The sequence below is a fragment of the Anomaloglossus baeobatrachus genome, chromosome 6 (assembly GCF_048569485.1).
Source record: "Anomaloglossus baeobatrachus isolate aAnoBae1 chromosome 6, aAnoBae1.hap1, whole genome shotgun sequence".
Classification (NCBI taxonomy): Eukaryota; Metazoa; Chordata; class Amphibia; order Anura; family Aromobatidae; genus Anomaloglossus; species Anomaloglossus baeobatrachus.
In genome coordinates, this window is record NC_134358.1 from 84,012,767 (window position 1) to 84,029,993 (window position 17,227).

Below are 17,227 nucleotides of genomic sequence, written 5' to 3' on the forward strand. Positions count from 1 at the left end.
CTACAAAGTACTTGTAAATTTGGTTACTAGATCACCCGGACAATGTTCAGTGATACATTAAAATAATTCCAAAGTTTTCAATTGATTGTAAAATGTATTGTAATTATGTAAGCGAAAGTCGAAAAGTTTTAGCACTATTCACCTCTTTAGATTTTGGAACCTCTATTTAAAGTAGGTCTACATAAGAAAAGCATTGTGTGAAGATGCTACGGCAGTAGCATTGCTGGCCCATTTCCATCCAACAAGCAGAACTGCAATACACTCCGACTGTGCAGATACTAACACATTTACAGAGATATGCGGTAAGTGAAAACTCTAACTGTGCAAAAAGTAACACAGTTACAGGGTGCAGTAGGAAGTGATATCACTACGTGATACCATTGTGCCTGGTCTTGCTCCATATGGTCATACAACAATAGAACGTCGAATTGTTAGTGTACAGAAACTGGAAAAAAGGGGTGTACGGTTACTGTAAAATATGCCACCCCACACCTTAGTCCTGGGAGGGGGACCAGTGTGACATTTCCATGTTAAGTCCTACTCATTGCATTGATCACATGGTTTGCAGACCAGTAATCATCTATCATTGTGTCCAAGACACAAGTGGTTACATCACTGAAGAGGATAGAACTCCATTACTATCTTTATTGCTGGCTTGCCCTGGTCTTTGAAAAATAGTGGCGCTTCTCATGATTTGTGTATAGACTGTTAAAATCAACCAGAAAAGAAGGGAGCTAGGCACTGCGAGCCCAGGTGTGTACTCACGGGTTTGTGGTTTTCACATGGATCACGGACCTGCAGCCGATCTCTGTGGTGCTCTGCCAGGATGCAGGAATCTGGTATAAATTTCAAATAAGAAGGAATGGCGGCAACTCACTGGTGAAGATTATTGGCACGTTTATTGCATAATCTGCGGCAAGATTACAGCATGCACGGGGAGGGGGGAGTGCAAGGGTGCCAGATGACGGCCGTTTCGCACCGTAGCAGGTGCTTCCACAGGTCCGAGTCGACTCAAACCTGTGGAAGCACCTGCTACGGTGCGAAACGGCCGTCGTCCGGCGCCCCTGCACTCCCCCTCCCCGTGCATGCTGTAATCTTGCCGCAGATTATGCAATAAACATGCCAATAATCTTCACCAGTGAGTTGCCGCCATTCCTTCTTATTTGAAATATAGACTGTTAAAATGCCTAAAGGCCGCTTTACACGCGGGGTCACGGAATTTGTGACGAACATCTGGCGCCGTTATCGATGTCGTTGCGTGTGACACCTACGAGCGATCGAAAAAGATCGCAAAATCGTGCAAAATCGCTAATCGTTGACACGCTCCTCCATTCCCAAATATCGTTGCTGTGGCAGGACGCAGGTTGTTCGTCATTCCTGTGGCAGCACACATCGCAATGTGTGACAACGCAGGAACGAGGAACCTCACCTTACCTGCGGCCGCCCACAATGAGGAAAGGAGGTGGGCGGGATGTTTGTCCCGCTCATCTCTGCCCCTCTGCTTCTATTGGGCACCCGCTTTGCGACGTCGCTGTGACGCTGAACGAACTGCCCCCTTAGAAACGAGGCGGTTTGCCGGCAACACCGACGTCGCTAGGCAGGTAAGTATGTGTGACGGGTTTGAGCGATGTTGTGCGGCTGTGCGCCACAGGCAGCAATTTGCCCGTGATGTACATCCGACGGGGCCGGGTACGCACGCTAGCGATATCAATAGCGATATCGCAGCGTGCAAAGCGGCCTTTAGGCTTGATTTGTGACATCCAATTTCAGTTGCAGTACAGAATAGATCAATTGTGAAACCAGTGGTACAACCATTTCTCCAAAGTGTCCCATGAGCCATTTTGATTGTTCTAGTGTCTGTGTGTCCTAAATATTTTACTGAGGCCTGCTTCTCTCCCCATCAAGCGCATCTGGAACGTGCAAAAAGGGAGACCATCACCAGTCTAAGGGAATAGAGGTGTGGTGCATAGATATTGTGGGCAAGTTAGGCCCTTTTCACACATCCGTTTTTTGCCATCAGTCACAATCTGTCGAAATGTGAAAAAAAATGGATCCAGTGCTGGATCCGTTTTTTTTTCTCATTGACTTGTATTAGCGACGGATGGCCTCACGTTACATTAGTCGTACGACGAATCCGTAGACAAATGTGACAGAGACAACGTTCATAGTAATGTTTTTTGTGTGCGTCGAAAAAATGGCTGCGATGGATCTGTCGTCATCCGTCGATTGTTGCAATTGAAGCCTACGGGCACAGGATCCGTCGTCATCCGTCAAATGAGGGATCAGTCGTCGGATTACGTTTTTTTATAACCGAACATGCCCAGAAGTGTTGTAAAATCACTGCTGGTCAGGACAAAATGGTGCGACCCAACCGTTTTTTTTACAGAATCCGTTGCATCAGTTTTACTACAATCTGCGACGTATCCGTCGCATCAGTCACAAAACGGATTGTGACTGATGCAAAAAAACTGATGAGTGAAAGAGGCCAGAAGATGTAGAGAACTGGACAAAGACGGAAATATTCAGCAGCCGCAAATAGGTGGTGTTGTCCATTAATGTTGTCAATTAAAACAATTCCATAAAACATGTGTAGACAAAGAAACCTCCACAAACGAGTTTCGAGCAAAAGTTATGATTAAGAGCATGTCACCCTTCGCTCAAAACGTGTAGATGGGTTTTTTTTTGTCTACACATGTAACTGGAACGTCAATGGCCGGCATCTGAAAAGGGAGCTACCACCAGTGGCTTTTGATGATTTGCCTAAGTGCAGTCAGAACATTGCGCAAGCAGTCAAGGTGTGTAAGTGTGGAGATTTCTAAATGTGATACTCATACTCGATGCTAACTAAAATTGAGAGATTTAGAAAATTTATTCAATTACTTCATCATTTGCATATCAGTAAGATGTCTATACATCCAGTGATTTCCATAACTGCAAGAGTTTTCTTTTTTAGTGTTGCAATTGCAATGTTCAAGAGTGTATATGTGAGTATATAAATATATATACATGATTATTATTCATGGATCAGTAACAATTGCACTAATGAGAAAGGCGCATGATTTCCATCCATTTGTAAACATATAGCTTTATAACACTGTGCTCCAGCTTCGCAGTATAGAATGTGTGCTTGACAGGAGCGAACAGCTTCAGGAGATACTTTCACTCTTCTTGGTGTTTAAACATTTAATGAGGCAAAACATCCTGTTTTGAGACGGAGAGACGTTTGGAAGTTTTGCTGGTGTCCATCTGTTGGGCAAGTATCATAGTAACTTCATATAATAATAAAGGGCGCCAGCAGTAACCATCACCAGATGGCAGAAATCAGGGCAGATTCCATCATCCTCTGCTCTCCTCAGTTTCCATAAGACATGCAGCGCTCATTGAACAGTTTTCCTCATTCAGCTTCTAGATGCTAATTAACTAACTCAATTTTAATTACAAGGACAATTGAAACCAGCAGAATGTTTCTCTGCGTGTCTATTCTACACTGAACAGCCACAGCACCAGAAGGCAGAGCTGTCCAAGACAGAGACAAGCCCGAAATAAAGTAGTTCTGTGGAGCAATCATAATACATGTCAGGATTAGGAGAAATTGTGCAGGATCTATACTTCAAAGCCGTGCCTAGCCTCTGCCAACAAGAAGTGATACACTGACCTCTGTAAACACACTATTACCCAACAAAGCCTTATATTGTAAAGAAACCTATGCAATATGGAAAAAGTATCAGAGGTCTCCACTTTAGACATTTCTGGAAAAACGTACAATAAATAATAATTGACTCGCCGATGAAGCATGAGTTCATATCTTTGTGAAACGTACGTTGCAGTCTTGCGTTAGGGGAAACTTTCTCTTCACCATCCTGACCTGCCTGCACTTTATTTGGCACTTTGGTTTCACCATACTAGTATGCGATATGCATTTCTATGCTCAATGTAGAATTTTATATATTATCCTCTGTTCCATTTAGACACAGGGACACCTTACATTTGTATATCTGTGTATTAATATCGTTTATTGCTATTAATCAGCAGTATTAGCTATGTTATTGTAGACACATTATTGATATTTTTAAATTCATTACCGTATGTGATTTGGTGTTCCCGACCTGATAGATGTATCAGGGATATATGTAATTAATTTCAGTTTATCCTCCATTGCTACATTGGCTATTTTTTGCATGCACTATAATGGTTTTTTATCATCTCCATTTATTTTGTGCCATTTAGTAAATGCATAGCTAGATGAACCATTTTTACCTTTTGATGTATGTATGGGAATTTTTTATATAAATGCCCCTTGTGTATTGGTTTCATCATATGCATAACAGGTTTGGTCTTTTCCTTCCTCACTTTGTGCCCAATTATGTATTTAGGTCATTTTTGACCTTATCTAATCTTTTACATGTATGATATTTAGCACTAATAATCACTTTTGAAGCATTACTACTCCTTTTTTGACATGCTATTTGAGTAGCTCTGCAGCTGGGATTGATTCTTTTTAAGATCCTTCTAGCTTTCTTCTTGTACATGGACTTTCTGTGTCTAATAAACAATAACCATAGCACAACTGCAAGATCAGTGTAATCAGCCATACTGGAAGGAAAAAATAGTAGAGCGAAAGGCACTCACCGGAATGGCTGTGTCAAAACACCTTTTTATTCCTTCGACAAGTTACAAGTGAAGGCACAAGGGGATCTGGACCCGTGGAAACGGCGAGTTAAGACGCGAAACGGTCGTCGTTCGACGTCCTCTGTGAACCCCTCTCCCCTTGTGCCTTCACTTGTAACCTGTCGATGGAATAAAAAGGTTTTTTGATGCAGCCATTCCGGTGAGTGTCTTTCGCTCTACTATTTATTCCTTCCAGCAAGTGTTTTTTATCCTTTGAAATGAGCACCACGGAATTTTCCTTCACTACTGCTAGTACGGTATTTATCCATATGGATGGACTTGCCAGATATTAACTGGTCTATTGGACAAATGAATAACACGGTGCATTATTAGCCGCCGAGTGTAGATAGTGTCCAGCTTTCCTTTTCTGAACAGTTGGTAATCAGCCATACAGGCTAGTTAGCTGATGGGTAAACATTCAGCTGACATCTTCGCAGTCCAACAGAACTCTTCCCATAAGGGTAAGTTCATGTGTTTTTGGCCATTATGCTGAGAGTGTGCGCAACAGACAAGTGCAAGAGTCCTAGTGAAAAAAAAAAATGCAGGTCGAATTTATGGACCAGATAAGTGCACGAAATATGCAGGATCTGTACACGCCGCCAATCACACCTGCAATTTGAAGACATGACTGGTCTGACAAATTTAATTCTCACATTAAAGGGAACCTGTCAGCAGAAATTGAGCTTTAAACCTAAAAGTTTCCCCTTCTGCAGCTCGTGGGTTGCATTCTAGCAAGGTTCCTATACTTTTTGTGCCCCCTTTTAAACCAAATTAAAAACTTTATAAAGTTGTACCTTTTTGTCTGCAATTCTTGTAAATTATCCATGGGGGTGGGCCGTGTGGTGTCGGTTACAGTCCCTCCTGCCGATTTTCGCTGTCCCCAACGCTCCATTTCATACATCAGGACGCCGCCCACTGCGCTCGAAGTCCCGTGTACGCGAGAACCGCTGGTGACGTGGTCGCAGGCACGAGATTATGGGCGGCGCTGTGATTGCATTGCAAGTGCCCGCCCATAATCTGTGTACGTCGCTCAGATCCTCTCCGCGTCGCCTCGTAACCTGTGGTGGCCTGCTCCGCTCCTCCCATCTATTTCCTGCTGCAGGGTAAGATGGGAAAGAGGTGGCGTCGGGTCATCTGGCCAGCGCTTGCGCAGAACGCTGGAGGCAAAGGGGAGAGCGCGGTCACGAGATTATGGGCGAGTACTTGCGATGCAATCACAGCGCCGCCCATAATCTCGTGCCTGCGACCATGTCAACAGCGGTCCTCACGTGCACGGGACTTCGGGCGCAGTGGGCGGCGTCCTGATGTATGAAATGGAGCGTTGGGGGACGGTGAAAATCGGCAGGAGGGACAGTAACCGACACCACACGGCCCACCCCCATGGATAATTTACAAGAATTGCTGACCAAAAGGTACAACTTTATAAAGTTTTTAATTTGGTTTAAAAGGGGGCACAAAAAGTATAGGAAGCTTGCTAGAATGCAGCCCACGAGCTGCAGAAGGGGAAACTTTTAGGTTTAAAGCTCAATTTCTGCTGACAGGTTCCCGAGGTGGGTGGAAGGACAGGGAAAGGAAAGATAAGCAGCAGATAGTGGCAGTAATAAAATGTTGTTTTAGCCCCAACTTTTTCATTTTCACAAGGGTAACAGGAGAAAATGCACCATATAATTTGTTGTACAATGTCTCCTGATTACGACGATACCCCATATGTGGTGGAAAACTACTGTTTGGGCGCATGTGCGGCTGCCAGCATGTATTGGTAGGTCCAAGATTGAGAAGGCACTGCAAAATAGGATGTACTGGTACATTCAAGGCTGTGAAGGAGTTAAAGTGAATCTGTCATCTGGTTTTTGCCTTTTTATCTAAGAGCAGCATAATGTAGGGACAGAGACCCTGATTCCAGAAATATGTCGTTTACTTGTCTGCATGCTGTCATTTTGATACAAACATTGTTTTTTTAGCTGCAGATCTAGCAGTGCTCTAAATGCTGAGCTCTGTATAACCCAGCCCACATTACTGATTGGCCGCTTCCTGGGTTCATTGTCACAAAGCTACCTATCAATGATGTGGCTGGGGTTACAAAGATTAGCGTGACTGCCGTGCACATGAAACCTAGACCAGCAGTGATATTCTCCTGCTTATAAAACACTGATTGAATTGAAACTACAGCTCATAGCCTAATAAGTGAAACCAGGGCTGTGGAGTCGGAGTCAGAGTCCATTTTGGTGGAGTCGGAATAAAATGGACCGACTCCTAAAATATATAATAAATTGGGGACAGTAGTGCAATGCAGAATGTGCTGAATATTTTTCTAAATAATAACATTTAGTATAATGCTCATATTTAAGTGAAAAATGTATGTAGTACAATGTGAACATAAGACATTTAATTATTTTTATGATGCAATAATCAATATATTTAGATAGAACATAAAATATATTTATTGGAATACAACTTTAGATCAAAAAACTTATAAATTGTAAATATGCAATACAAATTGTAAATATGTAATACAATATGTAGTATATATATATATATACACACAAGATATATATGTAATCTACTGTATATTACATAGTATATTACATATTTACAATTTATTACAGTTTGTGCTCTAAAGTTGTATTCCAATAAATATATTTTATGTTCTATCCAAATATCTTGATTATTGTATCATAAAAATTATTAAATGTCTGATGTTCACATACACATGTTCATGTATTACAATAAATTTTTCACCTAACTATAAGCAATATATGTAGGAGTCGGAGTCTGAATCGGAGTCGGTGCAAGAGAAATTGAGGAGTCGGAGGTTTGGTTTACCAACTCCACAGCCCTGAGTAAAACATAGCTGGAATCAGTGTCTCTGCCCCAATATATATGCTGACTAATTCCCTTTAACACACACATAATTGTATAGGTAATTAGGACAGCTGATAAAACACTGATTGTAATGACACAACATGAGCAGCCGATTAAGTGATACATTGCTGGAATCAGGCTGCTCTCAGAATACACAGCAAAACCCTGTTGAGATTCCCTTTAACATTAGAAGTCCCAGAAATTTCGAGCTCTCTGGGTTCCTAAGGTAGAAATGTTAAATGACCCCTCTCTGGGACTTTAGTGTTAATGGATGCAGGCAACAACCCATTCTCTTACCAAGACTTCGGGGATGTTACCATGAATCCAATACCTACATAAACGGATTTAATTTACCCTAATTTGATTTTTTATTTTGGCTCCTAAAAATTGCACAAAAAAAAAATCCCCATGAACACCTGCTATAGACATGGCCAAGAAAAATAAACTCATAAGAACATAAGATGTCCTGTAAACATGATAAACAAGCAGCATAAAGGCCCCGTCACACTAAGCAACATCGCTAGCAACATCGCTGCTAACGAACAACTTTTGTGACGTAGCAGAGATGTTGCTAGCGATGTTGCTGTGTGTGACATCCAGCAACAACCTGGCCCCTGCTGTGAGGTCGTTGGTTGTTGCTGAATGTCCTGGGCCATTTTTTAGTTGTTGCTGTCCCGCTGTGAAGCACACATCGCTGTGTGTGACAGTGACAGAGCAACAACTAAATGTGCAGGCAGCAGGAGCCGGCTTCTGCGGAGGCTGGTAACCACAGTAAACATCGGGTAACCAAGAAGCCCTGTCCTTGGTTACCCGATACTTACCTTTGTTACCAGCCTCCGCCGCTCTCACTGTCAGTGCCGGCTCCTGCTCTGTGCACACGTAGCTGCAGGACACATCGGGTTAATTAACCCGATGTGTGCTGTAGCTAGGAGAGCAGGGAGCCAGCGCTAAGCATTGTGCGCTGCTCCCTGCTCTGTGCACATGTAGCTGCAGCACACATCGGGTAATTAACCCGATGTGTGCTGTAACTAGGAGAGCAGGGAGCCAGCGCTCAGTGTGCGCTGCTCCCTGCTCTCTGCACGTGTAGCTGCGTGCGCTGGTAACCAAGGTAAATATCGGGTTGGTTACCCGATATTTACCTTAGTTACCAAGCGCAGCATCTTCCACGCGGCGCTGGGGGCTGGTCACTGGTTGCTCGTGAGCTCACCAGCAACTCGTGTAGCGACGCTCCAGCGATCCCAGCCAGGTCAGGTTGCTGGTGGGATCGCTGGAGCGTCGCAGTGTGACATCTCACCAGCAACCTCCTAGCAACTTACCAGCGATCCCTATCGTTGTTGGGATCGCTGGTAAGTTGTTTAGTGTGACTGGACCTTTACAGTAAAAGAGATCACACCTAGAATTTTTGGTATTTTGGGAATGAAGAAATAATTTAGTTTTTAAAAAATGTTGCATTTCAGCAGATGAAGACAAAAGATCATTTTGTTTAAATCGTACAAAAAGACGATACATCATGATTATAGTTTCATCCTGTTTTCCTTTGTAAAAACACGGTTGTCTGCTCCCGGCCAAGTTTCTAGTGAATATCAGTATAGTTTAGAAATCTGTTCTGCTAGTTTGTGGGTAAGAAGTGGGTACATAATATTTCCTGTGAATAGAGCTCTTAATGTTTCTCTGCAAAATAGGAGCTTTATATCATTTACACGGTGGCTTAGAAAAACATTTTCAAATTTAATGTTGATTCCAAGAAAGAATTTCAATCATGGAGTTATAGGCTGAGTCCAAACCAAAATGAGTTTTCTGGTATCAGTAAAATCAGCCTCATATACAGATGAATTCACCCACGTGTAACTATAGAAAACACTTGTAGTAAAAGTGGCAAAATGCATTTTACATCATAGGGATAGCCCAATAAAAGAAAAACACAGAAAGATATATAAAAGTAAATATGCAAGATATATAAACAGATAGATTTTTGGAACTTAATATTGAAGTTTGCATGGAATGTGTGAAGATGTTCTTGGGTAAAAGGGTTGTCCGGTCTTCTGATAAAACGCTACAGTGACTGTGGACTTCTAAATCCTGACAGGGTGCGGTGTACACGTTATCAGGATTTACCAGTATTGTTGGTGAGAAGAGGTGGACCACAAGTAAGCGATTTGCCTACATGCAGTTGTCGGGGGCGGGGGCTAGCTTCTCCGTTGCGGGGGCTGCTCGGGGAGATCGCGCTCGGATCCGGTGCCTTCTCCTCGGTGGCTCGAGCGTGCCGTACCCGGGGCTTGAGCAGCGCTCCTCGCCCACGAGTGAAAAGGGGAGGAACTGGAGTTTTGGGATAGATAAAGTTCGTGACGCCACCCACGGGTTGGGGTGATTGTGGGCACCATCGCTGCTGGTGACGGGGTTCCCGGAAGCAATGGCGGGGAGCAACTAGGTGTCGACCCCTCCATGGGTAGGGGATGTTGGTCCCGGGGCCCGGTAGGAGGGAGGGTTCCGCCGGATGGGTTTTGGCAGGGTACAGGGTTGCGGTGCAGGGCGGTGCCGGATGGCACGGGTGCACTCACTCAAACACAGATGGACAGAGTCTCTGGTAAACCAAATGGCTGGATGGACGGGGCTCGCAGCCGGCTGCAGTGTTCTCCCTGGATGGGTTGATGGTGGCTGTCGTTTCCCTGCACCTGTGTTTTGTGTCTTGACTCCAATGCCTGAGCACCGGTAGTCCGCTCCCTGACGTATACGTGCCGGAGGAGCCCGTTTGCCCGCAGACGCTGGCCCTGTGGATCTCTAGCCCTTGGCGGTGGCGCTTATCCGGAACACTTGGGCTTTTGCCTTCAATTGGGACTTGGGTGGGAATGAACCCCTGAGGTCCAGACCGCAATCAGTAAATTTGACTAAAGGTTGGCTTCGAGCCTAGTCGGGGTCTGAGTACCCTGCCTGGTGCTTGGCTCCAATCAGCTCCCCGGTTCGTTACCGGCGGGCGACCGCCCGACCCCGGTCCTACGGTTCCGCTGACCTTCACCAACTCCTGCAGACGGCCACCACCGTCTGCCTACCTTGCTGGAAGTGCCTGGGCTCCAACCCAGACACCAACAATTCCACTCCTCTCGCTCTACTGCCACAACTGGACTGACTGAACTCAACTGTTGTGTTTTTCCCGCCTCCAAGCCTGTGAACTCCTCGGTGGGCAGGGTCAACCGCCTGGCTCCACCCCACCTGGTGTGAACATCAACCCTGGAGGGTGGCAACAAGGGTTTAATGTGTGACTGGTGTGACCTGTCCAGGGAAGGGGGTGTATGGTGTTGTGTCTGTAACCACCTGGCTAGGCCAGGGCGCCACACAGTCACATGCCAGCTAGACATGCTTGGCCTCAATTATTTCATTTGTATTGAGAGAAACGAAGTAAGCTTAGTCAGAATGTGGCCGGAAGTGTTTAGCCAAGTGACTGACTGCACTCAAGAGCAATCCCGGTGAATCTTGACATTGTGCATGCTGTCACAATTCACAAGTATGCAGTCACACAGAGTGACCACAGACTTATCGGAAGAATGGACAACCCATTTAAGTACCTGGAGGCTTTCCACAGAGAAACGGATGGATAGATAGGATAGATAGCTACAGGGACGGATATATCATTGGTGCAGTCACACAGGGGCCCAAGAGGTTGGGAGGCCACTACCAGCTCCAAAGTAGGTGGAAATGTGCTTTTTTATGAGCTCCTGGACTGGAAAAGGCCCACATATTGTTCTTGGTCAGGGGCCCTTTTCTGTCTCTGTCCGCCAGTGGATAGATAGATAGATAGATAGATATATAGATAGATAGATAGATATATAGATAGATAGATAAAGTATAGTAAAACAGCACAATAAGAAATAGGGGGTGCAAGGTTTCCCAAAAAGGAATCCAGTTGTAATAATATAAAAAGAGAAAAAGAGAGGCAGAAGGCTAAAAAGATTGCAAACATAAGAGTGGACTTTTATACGTCTAAGTGGCAACGAATCAGTTCACAGAACTTATCTTAAGGCCTTGGAAAAGCTTCTGTGAGCCGAAACCTTGCCATATGGGCAAATATAAGTTTTTTCTTTTACAATGTTTTTGGAGTGCTGCCTCTCTTTTTGTCTAGATAGATGTAGCTTGCACCTGTTCATGATTGCTTAATTATGTTAGCAGTAGAGATGAGCAGACCTGAGGTTTGATGTTCGGAATCGGAAAACGACTTCCAAAAAAACAAAAATTCTGTTTCGAAGTTCGAGTGAGTTATGAGTGCAAAGCACTTAAGGCTAGTTTCACACTTGCGTTGAACGGTATCCGTTGCATTGCGTTGTGTGACGGATGCAACGGATGTGTTGCATATAGTGGCACAACGGATGCAAGGGATGCTGCAAAACAACGGAATCCGTTTTGATTTTTTTTTTACAGTCCCAGTAGCCGGCCGCCAGGTGATCAGCTGATCGCTCCCTGCAGCCGGCCGGCCGGGTGATCAGCTGATCGCTCCCTGCAGCCGGCCGCCGGGTGATCAGCTGATCGCTCCCTGCAGCCGGCCGCCGGGTGATCAGCTGATCGCTCCCTGCAGCCGGCCACCGGGTGATCAGCTGATTGCTCCCTGCAGCCGGCCGCCGGGTGATCAGCTGAGCACTGTCACTTGCCGGCGTCCGGGCATGCCGGCGGGCGGGCGCTTAGGTGAGTGCTGTCACATGCCGGCGGCCGGTCGCTCAGCTGAGCGCTGTCACTTGCCGGCGCCCGGGCATGCCGGCGGGTGCTCAGCTGAGCGCTGTCACTTGCCGGCGTCCGGGCATGCCGGCGGGCGGGCGCTTAGGTGAGCGCTGTCACTTGCCGGCGCCCGGGCATGCCGGCAGGCGGGCGCTCAGCTGAGCGCTGTCACTTGCCGACGGCCGGGGCGCTCAGCTGAACGTTCGGCCACCGCGAGCCAAAATAAAGTTTGTGATTTTAAAAAAAAAAAAAAAAGAGCATGCGCAGTGAAATCCAGAGGATTCCGCTGCTCAAAACAATGTTACATGCTGCGTTCCTCCCGCTGGGCCTTTTGGTACAATCCGTCAACCATACAAGTCTATGGGAAAAAGCGGAATCCGTTAACGGATTCCGCTGTTTTCCAAAAGGGCGGATTGTAACGTAAGGAAAACAACGCAAGTGTGAAAGTACCCTAAGTGAGCAGCTCTGTGCTTGGGTATGAGTGATGCTCAGCCCTGTTGCAAGCCGTGTGCAGTGTTTGAGCGGCTCATATTTGGGGTAAAATCAGTGTAATCAGATGTAGTGTACACAGACAAAAAAAAAAGAAAATCTGAAAAAACCCGGGAGTTTTATGCTTATGGCTGACAGCATGTGGGTGGAGCCACGTACTGCCTAATTACAGACTTATATTGAGGTTCGAATCAGGTTGGGGTCAAAAAACAAACTTTTTTAAGGTTCGCTCATCTCACGTTAGGAGGTGCTGGCCAGAATGATTTCTTTGTGGAATACATTTAGAGGTGGTGACTGCCTCCATAGATGGCGGAGTTCTCCTATAAGTCTTCATTCAGATGTCAGTGATTTTTACAAATGCAAAAAAAAACAACAAAAACAAAAAACACTTCATGTGTTTTTTATATAATTTTCATACGTTTAAGCTTTTACCATCAGTGTTTCCTCAGTGATTTAATAAATCATGAATAGAATTGAGCGAGTAGTCAACTATTCGTACTCCCTACGCTGTTAGCGAGTACTATCTGCTACTCGCATATTTGGCAGGCACAATGTAAAGTCAACTAGAAATACTCGCTAAGTAGCGAGTAACCCAAAAGTAAGTACAAAAAGTACGGTTTTCGGGTTACTCGCTACTTATCGAGTATTTCCCAATGACTTACAGTCTGCCAGCTATTTGTAACGAATATGCAAGTAGCAGACAGTACTCGCTAACAGCATAGCGAGAACGAATAGTTAACTACTTGCTCAACACTAATCATGAAACTTTTTCTATTCATTGCAACGTTAACCATGGACAGCACAAGGACTGCTCACTTATGTCACCGAGTGCTGTCAGTGATTTTCACGGACCTATAGATTTGTATTGGCAGTTTTGATCTAGGACGCAAATCAAAAACGGACATGTTGTAGCAATTTGTTTTTTTAAAATCTGAACAGCTCTAAAGATTTAATGCGTACATGTTCTATGAATGAAGACCATGGATAGAACACAAATGTGGAAGATGAGACTGCTAAATGAGGGCGCAGGCTGATTTTTTGTCAGCGCTTGATCCTAACTACCATTTAAATGGTTTGAACACTTCGGTTTCACTCAAAGAAAGTTATGCATTGTCTTGGATGATGGGCACACACATGAATTGGCCAATTTGTGAGTATTTCAATTTTATAGTCTATATGGTAGTAATGCATTTCATTATGCTGATCTGAGCCGGCAACACAGACCACGCTGTCACTGTGCAAATCAGACAATGACCACATGCACGGGTAGTTTAGAAGGGACCAGATCAGAACCTGAAACAAGTGTCTCTGATGATGCTTCATTTTAGGACAGTAACCGCAGCCTCTGCTCCTTGGTGACGCTTGGTTTCAGGAAAAAGTAGTGGCTGTGACAGTGACCGCAGTCTCTGCCCCCTGATGACGCTTCATTTGGATATCTCAGCATGCAGTGGGAATTCTCAACCGAAGCGTCATCAGACAGTAAGTAGAGAAAAAAAATCAATGGCAGCTAAACACTGTAGCTACGAACGGAGAGAGAATTTTTAATGCAGCCGTATAAAAAAAAATAGTTTAGGGCAATAAATAGGGATTAAGATTGAAATTTCTTCAGACCACCCATTTAATGTTCGCATACATGCTACTCCACTCTTTAGTAGATGGATACATACCTGAAGAGAAAGACGCTTGACTGCGTTCCAGACCACTCTGATAATGTCCTTCATTCTCTCCTCTGGAGTCATGCTGGAGTCTCTTGAGGTCTGTAGTATCTTTGCAGGTACTGATAAGGGACGTGATTCTGTAAAACAAAAGTTTAAGTAATATAATGAACATTCTGTAAATAGAAGCAATTGCTGAAATAAATCATGAGTGAACTCTTTCACCTGAAGGGGAAACACGTCAAGTTTTCAGAAATATGGGATTTTTTGTCTTGTTTTTTTTTTTTTTTTGAAAATACACATCCCCTACATAGACATAAAAACCACCAAAAGAAAATCGTTAAAACGAACATATAATCAGAAATAACCCACTGTTTAAATTAGGTTTTATATTAATTGTAATTTTTTTTACATATTACTGTGTAAAATATATTTAAGGAAAAAAAAAATAGGAAATCTTGCAATTTTTATATTGTTCACAATGCACCATTATTAGATACAACAAGAAGTAAATGCCACTTCCTCTGTGCTGATGGTAATAGATGTAGGGGTGCACTTCAGGTTCCAAGGCCTTTTGTCAATAGAAGAATACAAGGCACTCCCAAGATTGGCTGCAACCTGTGATTTATTTAATGTGCATAACAACAGAACGTTTTCGGTCCGTAGACCTTCCTCAGTAAGCACATTCGTGAAGAGGAGTTCAGCGTCGGTGATTAGCGCGGTGTCCACCGCCGCATGGAGGCTGCCAACGTTCTGTTGTTATGCACATCAAATACATCACACGTTGCAGCCAATCTTGGGAGTGCCTTGTATTCTTCTAATGCACCATTATTAGACTTATCTTTCTGGTTGTTTTCAGCAGCCACATGACTATAAGCAGCAACAAACTGGCTCTGACTCTATTCATTTGAATACAAATATTTTATGGCCATGCTGTAATCTGGGCAAAAATAGAGAAAGGATGTACATGTGGCCATCATCTATTGTCAATGGTGCATCCAGTGTTATCTAGAGTGGCTTCAAAAAGTATTCAGACCCTGTTTTCTATTTTTTTTTTCATGTTCCACCCAAAGACGTAAATGTATTTTACTGGAATTTTGTAAAATGTCACCACTAAATAGGAAGTATTCTAAAAAATATAAATCTGAAAATTGTGACGTGCATTTGTATTTAGCCCCTATGAGATGTTACTTTGTTGGATCACCTTTTACTGCAAGCACTGCTGCAAGTCTTTTCTGATAAGTCTCTAACAATTTTGCACTTCTAGAGACTGGAAAGCCCATTCTTCTTTGCAAATATTATTGAGCTCAGTGAGATTGGATGGAGAGCGTCTGTGAACAGCAACTTTCAAGTCTTGCTGCAGATTCTCAACGGGATTAAGGTCCGGACTGTGAGTGGGTCATTTATACACATGAATATGTTGTATATAGACAGGTGTTACCTCACCTTCAGTTACCTACTGTACCAACTTCTATGAAGAACAGGAAGACTACCCTAGTATTAGTGTATGTGAACAACGATCAGGACCCACTGCATCCTGGACGCAGCGGGTCCTGACCTGCAGGGCTGCGAGTCTCCTCCACAGGGGAACGCAGGAGACCGCAGCTGCCTGTGCCCATGATCAGGGCTCGGGGGCTGCGGTGTCTCGCTTGTGCTCTCCCTATAGAGAATACTTACAACTCTGCAGCAAAGAATTGACATGCTTGCGGCTCGGAAAGCCGTGCCACAGGTCAGTTTTGCTGTGGGTCGTACACACACAGTGGGCATGAGATTTCTAGAAATCCAATCCACTGTGCTTGTACTGTACAATTCAGCATTTTGGACACAGCAAAATATGCTGCATATAAAACGCTGTAAACACTGATCGTGGGCACACAGCCTTAGGCTTTGTGGCCTGTAAAGCTAAGGGTGAGACATAAGACCTGTCTTATCACCTGCAGCAGTGCTGGGAAGAGGCGGCAGGGCTCTCCACTGGACTAGTCCTTTTTCTTATTAAGATTATTAGCTGGATGTAAAAACTATGTTTTGTAAAATGCCTAAGCCTTTTAGAGAAAAACATACCTGGCTGTAATCATGAAGTCGGGGGCTCTGATTTATGCTATCCGCAGTTTGGGTATCAAGAACCAGATGACAGGTTCCCTTTATAAAATACATTCTGATTGCCAAGGGGAGCTTACTGAATACTTTGCTATTTTTCAGCTCAATGTATATAAAGCATGCAGACTTTCTTCCTCTAGCATTGGCTGTGGGAAACCAGAATGTTACTTTTTTACTAAATATGTATTTTGGGGATTTGAAGCAGAAATGTAATCCCTATATAAAATAACATCATAGTATGCTTTTCTAGGGTGGACGCTTGCTTTATGCAATCGGAAGATTTTGCATTCATCTTTTTAGGCACTTTTCATTTTCTACAAAGACCACCCAGTTTTTCAGGCTGGTCTCACTCATCACAATATACTTTAAAATGTGTGTACACAGATTTCCCTTTCACAAGTACTTAACATGTCCTACGAAAAAAAAAATAGATACATAGATGACTACTGTTCCTACCATAGTACTTATTTACGCTTCACGGTAGTTAATGCCTCTGAAACGTATAGTACCGCTCAGCTACTATGAACAGTGATTATGTAAAGACCATTAAATGCAGCACTTTAGTACAACACATTAACTGTGACCGAATAGGTAGAGGGCTGAATATTAGTCGCTTCTCCAAACAAACGCTCGATTCTGCGCTGAATGGCATTCTCCAAGAATGTTTGGTTAAGCAAATGAAATCATGTTACACATGATCAAAGGCAGAGTAAAATCAGCCCATCGTAACACGTAAAAGCAATTATCGTCCTGGC

At 44.0% G+C, this 17,227-nt stretch overlaps 1 protein-coding gene across 1 annotated transcript in view; it reads right to left on the bottom strand.

Moving 5' to 3' along the window:
- Positions 1-17,227, bottom strand: part of VPS13B (vacuolar protein sorting 13 homolog B) — a 1,405,890-nt gene that overhangs the window by 732,650 nt on the left and 656,013 nt on the right. The window contains exon 22 of the mRNA XM_075353076.1: positions 14,388-14,515. Coding sequence (XP_075209191.1) covers positions 14,388-14,515 — 128 coding nt within the window. The remainder of the gene's footprint in view (positions 1-14,387; positions 14,516-17,227) is intronic.